Here is a 20,984-nt window from a genome sequence, read left to right as displayed (position 1 = left end):
AAAAAAAAAAAAAAAAAAAAAAAAAATACTAAAGGCAATTAATACTAATTGGAGTTACTAATGGTTAAACCTGGTTTGGGCCCAAAAGGTTATTTGGACCCAAATCAGAAAGGCAGTTACCAGAAACTTGTGTTTACCCACCAACAAAGAAATGTAATAGCAACGAAAACAAGAAACATGGAAATTAATTTCCAGTTTTAAGAGCTAATTTTTTACCAGCTTGGGCAACATAGGGAGACCCTGTCTCTACAAAAATAAAATTAGCTGGCCATGGTAGTGCACACCTTTAATCCCAGCTACTCGGGAGTCTGAGGTGGGAGGATTGCATGAGCCTGGGGGTCAGGCTGCAGTGAGCTGTGATTGTGCTACTGCACTGCAGCCTGGGTTACAGACCAAGACCCTGTCTCAAAACAAAAGAGTTAATAATCTTTCTGGTTACATTATATACCATTTTTAGGCCAGACGAGGTGGTTCGTGCCTAAAATCACAGCAGTTTGAGAGGCTGATGTGGGCAGATCATTTGAGTCCAGGAGTTCCAGACAGCCTGGGAGACATGGTGAAATCCCATCTCTACAAGAAAAGGCAAAGATTAGCTAGGCACAGTGGTATGCACCTGTAGCCCCAGCTACTCGGGAAGCCGAGGTGGGAGGATCACTTGAGCATGGGAGATAGAGGTTGTAGTGTGCCAAGATTGTGCCACTGTACTTCAGCGTGGATGATAGAGAGAGACCCTGTCTCAAAAAAAAAAAAAAAAAAAGCTACAAATTTTAAAGTGGTAATAACACTTGTTATATAGAAAAATAGAGTAGGCCATGGGTGGTGGCTAACGCCCATAATCCCAGCACTTTGGGAGGCCGAGGCATGTGGATCACTCAGGAGTTTGAGACCAGCCTGGCAAACAGGTTGAAACCTTGTCTCTACTAAAAATACAAAAATTAGCTGGGTGCACCCCTAGTCCCAGCTACTGGGGAGCTGAGGCATGAGAATTGCTTGAATCAGGGAGTTGGAGGTTGCAATGAGCTGGTATTGTGCTACTGCCCTCCAGCCTGGGCAACAGAGTGAGAGCCTATTTCAAAAAAAAAAAAGAAACAAGAGAAAGGTAGTGTAAAGGGCATCAATTCCCACTTTCTGTGTAAAGCACTGAGGGAAATTTTGGAAGATTGTTATCGCAAGGTAATTTTTTGTTTCCTTTGAAAGCTAATTTACCTTAATAAATTATAAATATATGCTTTCCAGTTGCTGGGGCTATGAGGGGGATAATTTATTTGTGTAAGGCAGTCTGGAGTACAGTGGCGCGATCTCGGCTTACTGTAACCTCTGCCTCCTGAGTTCAAGCAATTTTCCTCTCTTAGCCTCCCAAGTAGCTGGGACTACAGGCGCATGCCACCACGCCTGGCTAATTTTTTTGTATTTTTAGTAGAGATGGGTTTCACTGTGTTATCCAGGATGGTCTGGATCTCTTGACCTCATGATCTCCCTGCCTCCGCCTCTCAAAGTGCTGAGATTACAGGCGTGAGCCACTGCACCCGGCCCTTTTTTTTTTCTTTTTTTGTTTTTTTTTCTTTTGAGACAAATTCTTGCTCTGTCACCCAGGCTGGAGTGCAGTGGTGAGATCATGGCTCACTGTAGCCTCAAACTCCTGGGCTCACGCAGTCCTCCCACCTCAGCCTCCTGAGTAGCTGGGACTACAGATATGTGCCAGCACACCCAACTAATTAAAAAAAAACTAGGGCCGGGCGCGGTGGCTCACGCCTGTAATCCCAGCACTTTGGGAGGCCGAGGCGGGTGGATCACGAGGTCAAGAGATCGAGACCATCCTGGTCAACATGGTGAAACCCCGTCTCTACTAAAAATACAAAAAATTAGCTGGGCATGGTGGCGCGTGCCTGTAATTCCAGCTACTCAGGAGGCTGAGGCAGGAGAATTGCCTGAACCCAGGAGGCGGAGGTTGCGGTGAGCCGAGATCGCGCCATTGCACTCCAGCCTGGGTAACGAGTGAAACTCCGTCCCAAAAAAATATGTATATATATTTAATAAAATATTCAGTAAATAAGTATTTAATAACATTTTCTTTTTTTGAGATGGAGTTTCGCTCTTGTTGCCCAGGCTGGAGTGCAATGGTGCGATCTCGGCTCACTGCAACCTCTGCCTCACGGGTTCAAGCGATTCTCCTGACTCAGCCTCCTGAGTAGCTGGGATTACAGGCATGTGCCACCATGCCCAGCTAACTTTGTATTTTTAGTAGAGACAGAGCTTCTCCATGTTGGTCAGGCTAGTCTCGAACTGCCGACCTCAGCTGATCCGCCGGCCTCGGCCTCCCAAAGTGCTGGGATTAAAGGCGTAAGCCATCTTGGCCAGCTTAACAATGTTTGATAAACAATAATCTCTTAAACAGGTTGAGACAACAAAATTTATGAAATTCGGTTTTATTGTCTTTATGTTTTTATGTCCTCTCCTGTTACCCTTAGCTTTTTCATTCGAAGTTAAAAAAAAAAAAAAAAAAAGGAGTCCTTTCTTATAAATTAAGGCAATGGAAAGTATATTTTTCTGGGAAGCAATTATTGTTGTTGACATTTTACCTAGAAATACTGTTCATCTTATAGGAAGGGTACTGGAGTGTGTATGTATCAGCCTGATATTTACCTTAACATGTTTTTCACTTTTCCAGCAACAACCCTTAAGGCCCAATTTAGTGGAAACTAGTTGTCCCAACATACGGATGGATCCAAAATTATGCCCTGCTGATCCAGACTGGATTGCTTTTATACATAGCAATGATATTTGGATATCTAACATCGTAACCAGAGAAGAAAGGAGACTCACTTATGTGCACAATGGTAAGGCATAATTCTTCAAATTTACTTTTCTGGACAGTGTTTTTAAAGTATAATTTGCTGCTTGCATTTTGAAATTAGATCACCAAGCTGAGTGATCTTTATATCTGAAATTCAAGTCTTTAAAATTTTAAAAAACAGAGAAAAGTATAGAGGATAACTGGTATGCACCACATGTATAATACTGCTGGTATACCACATGTATAATACATGTATAATACTGTTTTAATGTTCGTCTTCAAATAGTGAAACAAAAGAATCTCCAACATGATCTTTTAGCCTAATAAGACTGCCAGAATTTTCCCAAAACTGTTCTTATTAAAGTAAAATTTTAGGCTGGGCATGGTGGCTCATGTGTGTAATCCTAGCATCCTAGCACTCTGGGAGGCTGAGGCAGGTAGATTGTTTGAGCCCAGAAGTTCAAGACCAGCCTGGGCAACATGGTGAAACCCTGTTTTGACAAAAAGTACAAAAAGTTAGCTGAGCATAGTGGTGTATGTAGTCCCAACTACCTGGGAGACTAAGGTAAGAGGATCACCTGAGTCCAGGAGGTCAAGGCTATTGTGAGCCATGATTGCACCACTGCACTCTAGCTTGGCGACATGGTAAGACTGTCCCAAAATTAAATAAATAATTTTTTTTTTTTTCTTGAGACGGAGTTTCGCTTTTGTTACCCAGGCTGGAGTGCAATGGTGCGATCTCGGATCACCGCAACCTCCGCCCCCTGGGTTCAAGCAATTCTCCTGCCTCAGCCTCCCGAGTAGCTGGGACTACAGGCACGCACCACCATGCCCAGCTAATTTTTTTGTATATTTAGTAGAGATGGGGTTTCACCATGTTGACCAGAATGGTCTCGATCTCTTAACCTCATGATCCACCCACCTCGGCCTCCCAAGGTGCTGGGATTATAGGTGTGAGCCACCACGCCCGGCCAATAAATTTTTAAAAATTAATTTTGTTTTTGAGAAACAGAAAAACCAATTACACACTCTAAGAAACTACTTGAGGCTGGGTGTGGTGGCTCATACCTGTAGTCCCAGCACTTTGGGAGGCCAAGGCAAGTAGATCACCTGAGGTCAGGAGTTCGAGACCAGCCTGGCCAACATGGTGAAACCCTGTCTCTACTAAAAATACAAAAATTAGCTTGGCATGCTGGTGCACGCCTGTAATCCCAGCTACTAGGGAGGCTGAGGTGGGAGAATCACTTGAACCTGGGAAATGCAGGTTGCAGTGAGCTGAGATTGTGCCACTGCACTCCAACCTGAGCAACAGAGTGAGACCCTGTCTCAAAAAAAAAAAAAAAAAAAAAAAAAAACTACTTGAGACTGAGGCAGGTAGATCACTTGAGCCTGGGCAATGTAGTAAGAGCTTGGGCAATGTAGCAAGAGCTTGAGCAATGTAGTAAGACCTTGTCTCTACCAAAAAAAAAAAAATTAGCTGCATGTGGTGCCACATGCCTGTAGTCCCAACTAATCGGGAGGCTGAGGTAGAGGGATCACTTGAGTCTAGGAGGTTGAGGCTAAAGTGGGACATGATTGCACCAGTGCACTCCAGCCTGGGTGACAGAGCAAGACCCTATCTCAAAAAAAAAAATGTATCTTTCAGTTTTAGAGTGTCTACTTAGTTATTGTCATCAAAGGAAAAATAGAGCTTTGTAGAACTATATATATTGTGGGAATATTTAATTAGGTTTTATTGAAGTGGCTGTAATAATACTAAGCACTATTCAAAGCACAGAAGGATGTGGATGGTTTCCTCTAAAGGTTTCATACAAACGAAAGATGGGAAATAGTGAATTGCTTTTTCTTTGAACATGTGAATCAGAGTTTAAGATCAAGCACCACAGGCCAGGTGGAGTGGCTAACACCTATAATTCCAGCACTTTGGGAGGCCAAGGCAGGCGGATCACGAGGTCAAGAGATTGAGACCATCCTGGCCAACGTGGTGAAACCCTGTCTGTACTAAAAAAAAAATACAAAAATTAGCCGGGCATGGTGGCACATACCTGTAGTCCCAGCTGCTTGAGAGGCTGAGGCAGAAGAATCGCTTGAACCCGGGAGGCTGAGGTTGCAGTGAGCCAAGATTGCACCACCGCGCTGCTCTGGCAACAGAGCAAGACTCCATCTCAAAAAAAACAAAACAAAAGATTAAGCACTACAATGAAGATGATGACTGAAGATTCTTTTGTTGAATTTTTGTTTAATCTAATGTTCACAAAGCTGATTTACTGTCATCTTCCTTGATCATTATCCCCTTATCATCATCAATCATTAGTTAAATTAATTGTAGACATTATTTGGAAGTCACTGTTAGCAGATATGTTACAGATAGGAAAACAAAATGACACAGATTCCACTCTGAAGCTTGTTTGTTTTTTGCAAGAGTCTCGCTTTGTTGCCCAGGCTGGAGTGTAGTGGTGAGAGCTTAGCTCTCTGTAACCTCCACCTCCTGGGTTCAAGTGATTCTCATCCCTCAGCCTCCTGAGTAGCTGGGATTGCAGGTGCGAGCCACCACACATGGTTAATTTTTTTTTTTTTTTTTTTTTTTTTTTGGTGGCTTCTTTTCGTCTCCTTGTCTTAAGTGCGATGGCCTGGTCTCGGCTCACTGCAACCTCTGCCTCCTGGGTTCAAGCAACTCTCCTGCCCCAGCCTCCCGAGTACCTGGGATTACAAGATCCCACCACCACTCCTGGCTAATTTTTGTATTTTTAGTAGAGACAGGGTTTCACCATGTTGGCCAGGCTGGTGTTAAACTCCTGACTTCAAGTGCCCCGCCCACCTCAGATTTTCAAAGTGCTAAGCACAGGCGTGAGCCATGGCGCCTAGCCAAACATAGGGTTTTATAAGAGCACCAATGTGGGACAATGGTCAGGGAGGGCTTCCCAGAAAAGATGACACCTAAACTGATGCTAAGTAATGTCTATATATTATCCAGTACACTTCTGACAAGGGGACTACATGAGAAAGGCCTTGATGCAAAAGACATCATGGTATATGTGAGGAGTTAGAAGCAGTGTGAATGTCCTGAAGCGTAAGTTCTAGTCAAGAAGTAGCAAAATACTGGCAGATGAGCGCCAGGACAAGGGTCGTCTATATCTTCTGTAAATGAACGTGGACTTTATCATGACATGAGGGTCCATTGAAAAGTTTTAGCAGTTGAGTGGTGTGATCATAATCATCATATTGTTGATAAATTGTTCTGGATACTTTGTGGAAGTTAAATTTGAGAAGCATGGTTAGAGACAGGGACACCAAAGATTGACTGCAGCAGTTATCCAAGTTATATGGCCTAAAACTAGAGTACGGGCTAGAGAAAACGGGATGGAGTGGGAAAAATCCTCAGTTAAAAGTACGGGTTTTGGTGTTTAATGGGTCTCCCTTTGAAGTCAGGAAATCAGAACAGCTATTCTACCAATAACAGTATAAAGATTAGGTTGGTAGTTAGTAAATCTATTTTGGAAATCCTAGCCATTTTTTCATGCTTTTTTTTTTTTAATTACAAAAAAATTTTTTGAGACAGGGTCTCCTGTTGGCTCACTGCAATCTGACCTCCAGGGCTCCAGAAATCCTCCCACCTCAGCCCCACCAAGTATCTGGGACTACAGGTGTGTGCCACCATGCCTGCCTAATTTTTAATTTTTTTTTTAGAGACAGGATCTTATGCTGCCAAGGCTGGTCTTGAACTCCTGGGTTCAAGTGATTCTGCCACCTCGGGCTCCCAAAGTGCTGGGATTACAGGAGTGAGCCACCACACTCAGCCCATTTTTTCATGCTTTCAGCAAACATTGGACACTTGCTATGTACCAGTTACTGTACTGGAGGCTGAGACTACAAAGCTCTGATATAACTGTCAGAGTAAAGGCTTTTTTTTAGTATTTTTTTCTTGTGTAAAATGGTTTTCCACACAGGATTTGAAAAAATTGGCAGAATTAAAAATGAAAAGTACTAGCATCCTGCAGGATGTTATACTAGTGTTTTTATTCTTTATCATGTATGTAGGTATGTGGTATATTTTTGGGATTAGTAGAGTAGCTAAGAATACAGGTAGACCCTGGAGAAGTGGCTCATGTGTATAATCCCAGCACTTTGGGAGTCCAAGGTGGGAAGATTACTTGAGCCCAGGAGTTTGAGACCGGCCTGGGCAACATAGGGAGATCCTGTCTCTACAAGAAAATTAAAAATAATAATAATGAGCTAGGCATGGTGTCACACGCCTATTTCTCAGCCACTCGGGGAGCTGAGGTGGGAGGATCGCTTGAGCCTGGGAAGTCGGGTTCAATTGTACCACTGCACTCCAGCCTTGGTGGCAAATGAAAGCAAGAAACCCTGTCTCTAAATAAATAAATAAATAAATAAATGAAGAATATAGAACTGGTTTGAATTTCAGGTCTACCATTTATTAACTGTGTGGCCTTGAACGGGTTACTTAACCCATCTCTTAGTTTCTGCATCTGTAGAAACAGATGTTGATAGCATATCAACATACGGTTGTTATGAGGCTTTAATTAGTTGATATCTATCAAGTATTTAGGATAGTGCCTGAAACATGTAAGTGTTGTGTAAGTATGTGCTTAGATAGAAAGTACATAGGGAGTGAACGTCATCAGCTTATTCACAATAGGTTTCTAAGGGAAAGTCCACTTTAGATGGGCTTGGTCAGTCAGTATGTACATGTGTTTATTCTTTGTCTGGTGACAGAGAAATGTAAAAGAAATAAAACCCCAGGTTCTGCTCTCAAATGGCTTACTGAGAGGACGAGATGATACTGTTTATTCATTTAATAAATAACTTAATAATGGAAGTCTGTAATAAAAAGTAGGAAGATACAAATGAAAGTTATTTATCTTCATAGTCTTGGCTCTATTATTAATTCCAAAATTTAAAACACTTTGAAAAGTAGCTTAGTTTTCATTAGGTTGTTACTCAAACTCATTTGGCAGTAACATCTGACCTGAAGTGACCTGAGGATATTTATTAACTTAATATGCTCACCTACTTAGTGTGCCTATTCATAAGTTTGCTGCAGGAATATTGGTGTATTTGATTACAGGGTATTTGGTTACCCTACTGGAGATACTACATAATGTATTATGGTATATGTACAATATATGGTAAATCTCCCAAATTCTGAATTCCAAATACTTCTAGACTCAAACTGTTTGGATAAAAAAAATCATTGATTTGTACTGTACAGGCAAGTTTTAACTTGCCTGTAAAATTAAAATCAGGCCAGGTGCAATGGTTTATACCTGTAATCCTGGCACTTTGGGAGGACAAAGTGAGAGGATTACTTGAGCCCAGGAGTTTGAGACCAGCCTGGGCAACATAATGAGACTACATCTCTGCAAAAAATTTTTTTTAATTAGCTGGGCTTAGAGACACATGCCTGTGTCCCAGCTGCTCTGGAGCTGAGACAAGACGATTGCTTGAGCCCAGCAGGTCAGGGCTGCAGTGACCCAAGGTCCCACCCTACACTCTCCCTTGGGTGACAGTGAGACCGTCTCAAAAATAAAATAATAATTAGAGTTACTATGAGATATTATTACATGCCTACTAGACTGGCTAAAGTGAGAAATACTGAGAACACTAAATGTTGGAGAAGACCTTTATACCTTGCTAGTAAGAGTATAAAATAATATAAATACTTTGGCACTTTCTTTTGAAGTTAAACATACAATTACTGCACTAACCAGCCATACCACTCATAGGTATTTACTCAAGAGAAACAAAAACACATGTCCGCAAAAATTCCTTTTTCTTTTAAGACATGGTCTCACTCTGTCACCCAGGCTGGAAGTGCGGTGGCATGATCTCGGCTCACTGCATGCTCCTCCTCGTGGACTCAAGTGATTCTCCTACCTTAGCTTCCTAAGTAATTGGGACAATAGGTGCCTGCCAGCACACCTGGCTAATTTTCTGTTTTTTGTAGAGATGGGGTTTTGCTGTTGCTGAGGCTGGTCTTGAACTCCTGAGCTCAAGCAACCTTGGCCTCCCAAAGTGTTGGGATTACAGGCGTGAGCCACTATGCCGGGCCCACAAAAATTCGTCTACAATAATGTTCATAGCATCTTTATTCATAATAGCCAGAAACTGGAAAACAGGCAAGATATCCATTAACAGATTTAAAAAACTGTGATATACAATGTAATACAACTCAGCAGTAAACAGGAATTAATACTGACACATGTAACAATATTGATGGAACACAAAAGAAGCCAAACACAGGTATATACATACTGTATGATTTCATTTACGTGAAATTCTAAAATATGCAAACCTAACCTCAGGTGATAGAAATCAGATCATTGATTGTTTCTGGATTGGGACTCGGCCTTGACTGGGAAGGAGCATGAGAAAACATTCTTGGGTACTGTAAGTGTTGTAAGTGGTGATGGGGTGCGGTCATACAAGTATATGTATCTTTCAGAAATAAACAGTACACTTAAGAATTTGTAAATTATAAAGCAATTTTTAATAACCTTAAAATCTCACTGCTTGGACATAACCATATTTCAGTTTATATCAGCACTTTTTAAAATGTATTTATTTTTATAACATTTTATAAATGGAATCACAGTGTAAATACTATTCAGCAATCTGATTTATTTTACTCAAGTATATTGTAAACATTTCCTCATGACACAAAATCTTATATTATTATGGCTTTGTGGTTTTCTTTAAAGCAAGAGTCCGCTTCAGACTATTTGCTGGAAACCTAAGTGTAAAATGGATGAAAGCTGAGCTGCTCCAACTAAATGAGATGAAGGAAGAATGGTTGAATTATATGAACTATAAGATTGATTCTAAATCTAAGATGTACTTCCCTGTGTAGGAGAGTTACAAGTGTCCTCTATACTCTGCTCCTTTATATGAAATTTTTTTTCCCTTGATCCTAGCTAATTGGGAAAATACCTTTTATTTTTGAGACGGAGTTTCATTCTTGTTTCCCAGGCTGGAGTGCAATGGCGCGATCTTGGCTCACTGCAACCTCCGCCTCCCAGGTTCAAGTGATTCTGCTGCCTCAGCATCCCGAGTAGCTGGGATTACAGGCATGCGCCACCATGCCGGGCTAATTTTTCATTTTTAGGAGAGACGAGGTTTCTCCATGTTGGTGTGGCTGGTCTTGAACTCCCGACCTCAGGTGATCTGCCCACCTTGGCCCCCCAAAGTGCTAGGGTTGCAGGCTTGAGCCACCATGCCCGGCATAATAACATTTATTTGAAGCATGTATTGTGGTCCAGGCTTTGTTCTAAGTGATTAATGTGAATTAATTAATTTAATCTTCATATCAACCTCACAGGGTAGCCTCTTATTCTCATTTACAAATGGGATACTGCAGTGGAATGAGATTGGATGATTTGCCCAAAGTCAGACAGCACATAAATGATGGAGCCCAGATTTGAACTCAGTCTGCTTAGCTCCACAGTTGACCACTGTACTCTAGTCACCTTTCCAAATAAGCTGAATTCTTTTGCTTTGTCCCTATGAAAAGATAGCTTTCTGTGACAGTTTTGCCTTTTTTATTTGTCTAGAGCTAGCCAACATGGAAGAAGATGCCAGATCAGCTGGAGTTGCTACCTTTGTTCTCCAAGAAGAATTTGATAGATATTCTGGCTATTGGTGGTGTCCAAAAACTGAGACAAGTAAGGAGGTTCAAAATAATATATTACGGGTCAGTTAAAGTATAAGATTCAACTGTCAATTAGTTAAGTGCACAGATTCTAAATCTTGGATAATAGATTCCAAAGTAGATAATAGACTCCAAAGTAATGACGATTGGTTCATGCCAGTAGTTATTTAGAATATGCAGATCATATTTCATCAGAATGTAGTAAAAACAATTGTATTGTGGTTTAATGCCTCAGGCCCCTCAATTGTCTTCGTCAGTTTTTCTCTTAGAGGCTGGTCTTGGTAATGCTGGCAGCATTGGTGGCAAAATGAAAAATTCCACACCTAATGCGTTGCTATAAAAATGTGTGATTGACTAGAGAGTCTGGTAAACAGACCACCAGTCATTGTATGAACGGATAGGATAAAAGGGAGCAGATTCCTTCTTTTTCGGGGGGTGAATTCACAAGTATCTCACTCTGAGAAACAGTTCACTAAAGCATGGCTTTCAGTCTTTCTGATCATGATCCAGTTAGAAGTGCATTTATAATTGCGGCCTAATACATTGTACTTAAGCTGTATAGATAAAACTGAAAACAAATTTCAAGAAGCAATATTTGTTATTATTAATGCACCCTGATACTGTTATGTTACTATTATTTTTTGTTTGTTTTTGTTTGTTTTTTTCTTTGTTGAGACGGTCTGTTGCCCAGGCTGGAGTGCAGTGGTGCAGTCTCAGCTCACTGCAAATTCTGCCTGCCGGGCTCAAGCAATCCTCCCATCTCAGCCTCCCAAATAGCTGGGACTACAGGTGTGAGCCACACCCAGCTAATATTTGCATTTTTTTGTAGAAATGGGGTATTGCCATGTTGCCCAGGATGTGGTTTGTGTGTTATATTTTTTAAAATGCTGATTATGACCCATTAATAGATTTCAAGACCTACTCATGGTTTACAGCTAGCAGTCCTGAATGCTTCTCTAAGAGACCATGAAAAATACTTATTGTTAAGTCATGTATTGGATTTGGACGTTTTATTATAAGATATGAAATGTTTTGTTGTGTTTCGATTTGACACGAATAGAGAAGCTATTCAAAACAACTGAACTGTATTTAAGTAGCATTTGTGTTTTTAATAGGAAATATTGTAGATGTAATTAAATAATTCATTTTCAACAAAGAGTGCATTTTATAGTATGCAAAAACAAAGTCCTTCAAAAATGTTTTTCCCTGTTTTAAAAATACATGTACATATCATCTCTAGTTTTTTTCCCTCCAAAAGAAGTGGCTTAGCAGTAACTCAGCTTGCCGCTACAAAGACTAATGATATTTTCCTCCAAAAAAGCAGCATATTTATACATAAATTATTCTTCACTATAAGAGGGAATGGTTGGTTATGAGTACTCTCTGAAAATAATTCTTCTAAATTTTTAATATCTAAATTTCTTTTAAGCTCCCAGCGGTGGTAAAATTCTTAGAATTCTATATGAAGAAAATGATGAATCTGAGGTGGAAATTATTCATGTTACATCCCCTATGTTGGAAACAAGGAGGGCAGATTCATTCCGTTATCCTAAAACAGGTACTATACTCTACTGGCATTTATATTTACTCATTTCCTCTTTCCAAATAATATTCTTTCTGGGATCATCAAAAGGTATAGTCAACAGCATTTGTCACTTCCAGCCTTATTTACGATGGGTTGTTCACCAAGTATCGCAGTAATAGATTTTGAATTAAAGGGTGATCTCTTTTCATTCTTTTCAAAGGTAAGGATGTCTACACAATTGGTTTCTTTAAGGAATGAATTACAGGGTATCTTTGCGCTGGGCACGGTAGCTTACGACTGTAATCCTAGCACTTCAGGAGCCAACGCGGGTGGATCACCTGAGGTTGGGAGTTTGAAACCAGACTGACCAACATGGTGAAACCTCATCTTTACTAAAAATACAAAATTAGCCAGGCGTGGTGGCGCATGCCTGTAATCCCAAATACTTGGGAGACTGAGGCAGGAGAATTGCTTCAGCCTGGGAGGCGGAGCTTGCATTGAGCTGAGATCATGCCATCCACTCAGGCAACAAGAGCAAAACTCTGTATCAAAAAAAAAAAAGTGTCTTGGCTAGCAAATAAATATTTTTAAGTGATATTGTTCATGATAAGTATTTTTTTTCCGTTTTTCCTCGTACAGCATTTCAATTGTAAAAATTATATGTAATTTCACTTTATTTCATGCTAGCTTTTGTTTTTCAGCCCCCCTTTTTTTCGTTTTTGTTTTTTTTTTTTGAGATGGAGTTTCGCCGTTGTTGCCCAGGCAACAGTGATTGAGCAGTGGCTCAATCTCGGCTTACTGCAACCTCCGCATCCCAGATTTAAGCGACTTCCCCTGCCTCGGCCTCCCAAGTAGCTGGAATTACAGACATGCACCGCCATGCCCAGCTAATTTTGTATTTTTAGTAGAAATGGTGTTCTCCATGTTGGTCAGGCTGGTCTTGAACTCCCGACCTCAGGTGATCCGCCTGCCTTGGCTTCCTAAAGTGCTGCAATTACAGGTGTGAGCCACTGCGCCCGGCCTTTTCATTCTTTTAAATTTGTATTTCAATAGTGTTTGGGGAACAAATGGGTTTTGCTTACATGGATAAGTTGTTTAGCAGTGATTTCTGAGATTTTGGTGCACCCGTTATCCAAGCATTGTACGCTCTACCCAATGTGTAGTCTTTTTTTTTTTTTTTTTTTGAGACAGAGTTTCGCTCTTGTTACCCAGGCTGGAGTGCAATGGCACGATCTCGGCTCACCGCAACCTCCGCCTCCTGGGTTCAGGCAATTCTCCTGCCTCAGCCTCCCGAGTAGCTGGGATTACAGGCACGTGCCACCATGCCCAGCTGATTTTTTGTAGTTTTAGTAGAGACGGGGTTTCACCATGTTGACCAGGATGGTCTCGATCTCTTGACCTCGTGATCCACCCGCCTCGGCCTCCCAAAGTGCTGGGATTACAGGCTTGAGCCACCGTGCCCGGCCCATTTTATTTATTTTTATTTTTTATTTTTATTTTTTTGGGACGGAGTTTCGCTCTTGTTACCCAGGCTGGAGTGCAATGGTGCGATCTCATCTCACCGCAACCTCCGCCTCCTGGGTTCAAGCAATTCTCCTGCCTCAGCCTCCTGAGTAGCTGGGATTACAGGCACGCACCACCATGCCCAGCTAATGTTTTGTAGTTTTAGTAGAGACGGGGTTTCACCATGTTGACCAGGATGGTCTCGATCTCTTGACCTCGTGATCCACCCGCCTCGGCCTCCCAAAGTGCTGGGATTACAGGCTTGAGCCACTGCACCTGGCGAGCCACCATATTCTTAACTGAAGTGTAGAGAATTGATCTGGCAAAATTAATTTGAGTAATTTTGGATAAGCATTACTATTCATCTATGTCTCTTTCTTTCTTTTTGTTTTTTTTTTTTTTGAGACAGTTTTGCTCTTGTTGCCCAGGCTAGAGTGCAATGACATGGTCTCGGCTCACTGCAACCTCTGTCTTCCAGGTTCAAGTGATTTTCCTGCCTCAACCTCCCAAGTAGCTGGGATTATAGGCGTACACTACCGTGCCTGGCTGATTTTTGTATTTTTAGTAGAGGTGGAGTTTCACCATGTTGGCCAGGGTGGTCTCAAACTCCTGACCTCAGATGATCCGCCCACCTCAACCTCCCAAAATGCTGGGATTATAGGCATGAGCCACCACTTAAGTAAAATGAAGAGGATTGATCTGGCAAAATTAATTTGAATAATTTTGGATAAACATTACTATTCATTTATGTCTCTTTTTAAAGGTACAGCAAATCCTAAGGTCACTTTTAAGATGTCAGAAATAATGATCGATGCTGAAGGAAGGGTAAGTATAAAATGCTGAGTTGACCTCTGTGTCATTTGACTAATGTATTCAGTCCGGTTGGGTTCTTTGATATGCTTTCTTATTTTTGGACTTGTTGAACTTGCTAAGATATCTGTGAATCATGATTTTAGATTGACCTAATTTTTTACTTGCAAATCATCCTACTGGTTCATAAGATGGGAATATGGGATGTGCATATTAACCACTCCTTTCCAAGTTTGCCTTTATTCTCCAGATTAAAAAAAAAAAAAAAGGTAGTTATTGACTGGTGAGTTACCTTCTGTGTTGGGTAGATGTCTGTGGTACATTAAATATCCCACAGTTCACTTGTACTTGTAGTATTGCTTTCCATTTAAACAGCCAAATGCTTATAAGCTGCATGCATACAAGACTAGCTAAAAAGTAGTCTTCTCTTCTAGACTTTTTAAAAAACAGCTTTACTTATATATAACTCACATACAGTATGATTTATTTAAAGTTTAAAATTTAGTGGCCATTGGTATATTCAGTTTTGCAACCCTCACCACAGTCAGTTTTAGAATATTGTTCTTACCTCAAAAAGATACCCCATACCCCTGAGCCGTCACCCCCCAACCTCCTCATATCCCCCAGCACTAGGCAACCTTTTTTTTTTTTAAGATGGATTCTTGTACCGTTGCCTGGGCTGGAGTATAATGGCTTGATCTCAGCTCACTGCAACTGCTGTCTCCCAAGTTCACGTGATTCTCTTACCTCACGCTCCTCAGTAGCTGGGATTACAGGTGCTCAACACCATGCCGAGCTAATTTTTTTGTATTTTTAGTAGAGATGGGGTTTCACCATGTTGGCCAGACTGGTCTCAAACTCCTTACCTCATTATCTGCCCGCCTTGGCCTCCCAAAGTGCTGGGATTACAGGCCTGAGCCACCATGCCTGGCCTAGGCAACCATTAATATACTTTCTGTCTCTATAATTTGCCTATGCTGAACATTTCATATAAATGGAATCATACAATATATAGTTTGGTCTCCTTAGATTGTTTTCAAGGTCTATCCATATTGTACCATATATCAGTACTTCATTTATTTTTATTAACGATAATATCTTTATATGGTTATACTACATTTTATTTATCAGTTGATGAATATTTTGGTTGTTTCCATTTTATGGCTATGATGAATAATGCTGCCATGAATATGTGTGTACAAGTTTTTGTGTGGGCTGTGGGCTTATGTCTTCATTTCCCTGAAGTATATACCCACGAGTAGCATTGTTGAGTCATTTGATGACTATTTTTAACATTTTGTAGAACTGCTAAAATGTTTTCCAAAGTGACTGTACTATTTTATTTTGTTTTTTAAAGAAAGGTCTGCAGTCTGACTAATATGTGAAACCCCGTTTCTACTAAAAATATAAAAATTAGCCAGGTGTGGTGGCACATGCCTGTAGTCCCAGCTACTTGAGAGGCTGAGGCAAGAGAATCTCTTCAAAGCAGGAGTCGGAGGTTGCAGTGAGCTGAGATCATGCCACTGCACTGCAGCCTGGGCAACAGAGTAACACTGTCTCAAAAAAAAGAAAGAAAGAAAGAAAGAAATAGACTTTTAGGCTGTGTTAAAAGTGCTTAGAACTGTTTTAGACACAAAAAGTAAGTACCAGTATAAGGAACCCAGAGTTTACTCCTGGTTTTGCTGTATCCTTTGTGCCTTTTTAATACCCAAGTCTGAAAATATGTTCTGCTTTTTAAATAATTGTTGAAGTAGACTAGTAAGCTAATTATTTATCGAAATCTTCTATAACTAGATTTTTTTTTCTTTTTTAATAGATTATAGATGTCATAGATAAGGAACTAATTCAACCTTTTGAGATTCTGTTTGAAGGAGTTGAATATATTGCCAGAGCTGGATGGACTCCTGAGGGAAAATAGTGCGTATGTTAAATTGTTACTTCTTTACAACTAATTTAGGATCCAGAGCTTTGGAATATTTGTGCTATTAGGCTTGTCTTGTAGTTGGAGATGCCTTCACATGTAAATTTGCAGCATAGTTATTACTGCACAAGGCATTTTTCTTGAACTAAGTGGATTTGTGCATTTGTAATCCTATAAGCTTAGGTACACCACAGTTTAATTGTCTATAGTCAGCCAGTTACGGTTCATGATGTTAGTTGGGATTAAATTGTATGACTTTAAGGCTTACATATAAATGTATATATTTTTAAATTGTATAATTATAGAGCTTCATATGAGGATGATTACAAATAAATAATTTCTGTGTCTAATGTAGACAACAGGAGTTTCACAAGACTGGCATTTGTTGACATTGAGAAAACTTTGTTTTGAGTCAGGGTCTTGCTCTGTCACCCAGGCTGGGTGTAGTGGTGCAATCATGGCTCACTGCAGCCTCAACCTCTTGGCTAAAGCTATCCTCCCACTTCACCCTCCTGAGTAGCTGGGACTACAGGAAAATGCCACCATGGCCAGCTAATTTTTTAAATTTTCTGTTGAGATGAAGTCTCACTGTGTTGCCAGGTTGGTCTCAAACTCCTGGGCTCAAGTGATCCTCCTGTCTCGGCCTTCCAAAGTGTTGAGATTACAGGTGTGAACCACTGCACCTGGCAAAACTTTTGTTTATATAGCCAGGGCCTCTCCCTGAGTCACCCAGGCTGTATTGCAGTGGCATGATCAGAGCTTACTGTAACCTTAAAACCCTAGCCCCAAGCAGCCCTCTCACCTCAACCTCCTAAAGTGCTGGTATTATAGGCGTGAGCCACCATGCCAGCCTACAGGGAGAAAACACTTTCGAAGGCCAACTATGCTTTTAAAAATTTCAGGAAAACCACTTTTTATAAATTCTATTCAAGCTTAAAGTATATTTTTAATTAACTGTTTGTAAGTGATAATTTAACTTATGCTAAAGCAGTTCTTTCATTGTGATTACGGATATAATTGATAGGTGCCAAAGGAGATAATAAGGGATAATTATTTTTCTGATAGTTTGCTTTATTTCTGATTCTTCTCTTTTATTTATTTAAATAGGGGATAATTATTTTTCTGATAATTTGCTTTATTTCTGATTCTTCTCTTTTATTTATTTAAATAGTGCCTGGTCCATCCTACTAGATCGCTCCCAAACTCGCCTACAGATAGTGTTGATCTCACCTGAATTATTTATCCCAGTAGAAGATGATGTTATGGAAAGGCAGAGACTCATTGAGTCAGTGCCTGACTCTGTGACACCACTAATTATCTATGAAGAAACAACAGACATCTGGATAAATGTATGCATTTTTTCCTGTACTTGTTTAAATACTTTTTCAGAATGCTAAAGCAGATGAAGTTATATAGCAAACTATCAAAATGCATTTTTTTAAAGTTTAAAGGGACCATGAATGTTACTTCTTTAGTAGGAACATTTCAAGGAGTGATGGTTCCAGAATGGAATGGTTTGTATTTGATAGAAAGTAGATGCCATTGAAATGGCGTCTCCTTGGCTTCATATTTATTCCTGTATCAGATATTAAATTCCTATATCAGATATTAAATACACAGCCTCATCAGTGCTTCTGAGAGGACCTCATTAATCTGGTCTAGGAAAGACTTTCTCTTTGATGTTGGCAAACTACCAAAATAAACCAATTTTTAATTGAATTTTTAATTTTCAAATTTAGCAGAAAAATTTAAATAAGATACAAAATAAATGAAGCTAGCTCACTTCCTAGGTGAATGTAAGCTTCATATGATTCCCCTATGAACATCTGTTTTCCCTTGAACTATTAGAAAAATTCTCTTTGGAAAACAAAAGTAAAAAAAAATTTACCTCATCATTCTTGAACAAGATTTATATTATTAAACAACCTTGCTCCATGTTTCAGGGATTACAGAGATGTTGAGTAAGGAAAATCTTTTGGTCATATTTTTCTTTTTTACTCCATTTGAAAACATTTATTTCTCAGTGGATAAAGTCTTTGACTAAAGTAAAATAAATCTGAAAGTCCCAAGCAAAACTCATTACTGTAAATATAGCATTCCTGTGGCATTGATGGTTTTTTATATTTTAAAGTATGTTTATCAAGTAATTTTTTCTATAGCCCAATTGAATTATGTAGTATTTTCATTAATGTGTATAGTAAATTTAGCTATTCATTTTGCAGATCCATGACATCTTTCATGTTTTTCCCCAAAGTCATGAAGAAGAAATTGAGTTTATTTTTGCCTCTGAATGCAAAACAGGTTTCCGTCATTTATACAAAATCACATCTATTTTAAAGGAAAGCAAATATAAACGATCCAGTGGTGGGCTGCCTGCTCCAAGTAAGAAATTCTATTTTATTTAAAAAAAAAAAAAAGGAAAAAAATGTTGGGGGCAGAAGGTGGGAGGGACAGGGAATATATCTTTTCTATACTTTTTAAGCATCAGTACTAGCTTCATTAAACTTAATATATAAGTTAAACCAACATATAAATACATGCATGTGTAAAAACACAGGACAAAGTTCTTAATGGATGGACACGTCTTATAAACTATTAATAGTGAATAATCTCTAAGTAGTGGAATTACTTCTTTTTTTAAAATTTTTATTTTTTGAGATGGGGTTTTACCATGTTGATCAGGCTGGTCTTGAACTCCTGACCTTAGGTGATCCACCCTCCTCAGCCTCCCAAAGTGTTGGGATTACAGGCATAAGTCACTGTGCCCAGCCAAGTAGTGGAATTACTGATTTTTGCTTTCTACTTTTGCCTTGACTGCAAATTTTAATTTGTTTAAATTAAAATTGTAATTTGTTTAAAGTAAGCCTATTTTAAAAAGCTATTTTTGTCTAGGAGTGGTGGCTCACACCTGGCCAACATGGTGAAACCCCATCTCTACTAAAAATACAAAAATGAACCGGGCATGGTGGTATGTGCCTGCAGTCCCAGCTTACTCAGGAGGCTGAGGCTGTAGAATTGCTTGAACCCAGGAGTCGGAGTTTGCAGTGAGCCGAGATCACATCACTCACTGCACTCCAGCCTGGTGACAGAATCTCAAAACAAAGAAGAAAAACCACTATTTTTAAAATGTTATGTAGTTATTAGATTTTTTTTTTTGTTATTAGATATTTTTACACACTAGGTGTTTCTTATACTATGTGCAACTACACTGAAGTTAATTTATACTTTATAGGTCTTGGATTGATATAATTATGTTGCCCAAAGTAAAATTGAATATTGTATGAGCTGAAGTTAATTTTTCTTTAAAAAGTGGTTTTCCTTAAGTGGAGGTTTTCCTTCTGGGAAATATAATATGGAATGGATGTGTAAGCCTAGAAAAAGTGAACGGGCACGTAGAACACTTTTCCCAAGTTTTCCTAAAACTGAGTTGCAGTTCTCAACTTTAATATTAGTTTGTTTTAGAATAGGAAGCACTTTGTGATAAATTATGTTGTATGCTTAACTGCCATTTGTAACTTAGCAGACTCAGCATGGCCCTTTTAAAAAACTATGGAAAAATATACGTCAGATTTAGCATTGTGACCATTTTTCCATTTTTAAGGGTACATATAGTTTAGTGACATTGAATATGTTTGTTTATATGTATAGGTGTCTATATACATATATATAGATATACATATAGATAGAGAGAGAAAATTTTTTTTTCTGAGACGGAGTCTCACTCTGTTGCCCAGGGTGGAGTGCAGTGGTGTGATCTCGGCTCACTGCAACCTCCACCTCTCGGCTTCAAGATTCTCCTACCTCAGGCTTCCGAGTAGCTGGAATTACGGGCATGTGCCACCATACCCAGCTAATTTTTGTATTTTTAGTAGAGATGGGGTTTCACTATGGTGGCTGGACTGGTCTTGCACTCCCGGCCTCATGTGATCCATGAACCTTGGCCTCCCAGAATGCTGGGATTACAGGCGTGAGCCACTGCACCTGGCTGAGTACGTTCATATTGTTGTGCGGTCATTACCACCATCTGTCTCCAGAATTTTTTACATCTTCCAAAACTGAAACTACCCATTAAACAGTCACTTTCTATTGCCTCCTCCCTCCAGCCTCTGGCAGTTACTTTCTGTCTCTATGAATGTGACGACTCTAGATGACTTATTTAAGTGGAGTAATACAATTTTTGTCCTTTATTGACTGGCTTATTTCACTTAGCATAATGTCCTCAAGGTTCATCCGTGTCATAGTGCGTGTCAGGATTTCCTTCCTTTTTAGGGCTGAGTAAGGTTTTGTTGTATGTATATACCACGTTTTGTTTATCTGTTCATCTGTTGATGGGCACTGGGATGGTTTCCACCTTTTGGCTATTGTGAATAATGCTGCTATGGACGTGGGTGTACAAGTATCTATTTCTGTCCCTGATTTCAATTCTTTTGGATATATACTCAAAAGTGGAATTTCTGGATCATATGGTAATTCTATTTTCAATTTTTCAATTCTATTTCAATTTTTTTCAATTAGGTAGCAGTTGCTACTACCATTGGTGTTCCAATGGTGTAGCTCCTATGGGAAACAGTATAGTCCATACTGTTTTCCTGTGTACTAGTGGGAATGTAAAATTAGGTAGCAGTAGCCACTACCATTGCTGTTCCAATGGTGAAGCTCCTATGGAAAACAAGCTACACCATTGAAACACCGATGGTAGTAGCTATTGCTACCTAATCTTACATTCCCACTAAAGTGCACAGGGTTTATAATTTGTTATTTG

The 20,984-nt window shown here is 39.7% G+C and overlaps 1 protein-coding gene across 1 annotated transcript in view; it reads left to right on the top strand.

Annotated features, from left to right (window-relative positions):
• Positions 1-20,984, top strand: part of DPP8 (dipeptidyl peptidase 8) — a 70,750-nt gene that overhangs the window by 14,999 nt on the left and 34,767 nt on the right. Inside the window, exons 5-11 of the mRNA XM_032251289.1 lie at positions 2,669-2,837; positions 10,366-10,476; positions 11,893-12,021; positions 14,255-14,316; positions 16,118-16,218; positions 17,394-17,571; positions 18,445-18,618. Of these exons, the coding sequence (XP_032107180.1) occupies positions 2,669-2,837; positions 10,366-10,476; positions 11,893-12,021; positions 14,255-14,316; positions 16,118-16,218; positions 17,394-17,571; positions 18,445-18,618 (924 nt within the window). The remainder of the gene's footprint in view (positions 1-2,668; positions 2,838-10,365; positions 10,477-11,892; positions 12,022-14,254; positions 14,317-16,117; positions 16,219-17,393; positions 17,572-18,444; positions 18,619-20,984) is intronic.

Source organism: Sapajus apella, unplaced genomic scaffold (assembly GCF_009761245.1).
Source record: "Sapajus apella isolate SASKATOON/1434 unplaced genomic scaffold, GSC_monkey_1.0 scaffold74, whole genome shotgun sequence".
NCBI lineage: Eukaryota > Metazoa > Chordata > Mammalia > Primates > Cebidae > Sapajus > Sapajus apella.
This window is presented reverse-complemented; position numbering and strand designations above follow the sequence as displayed.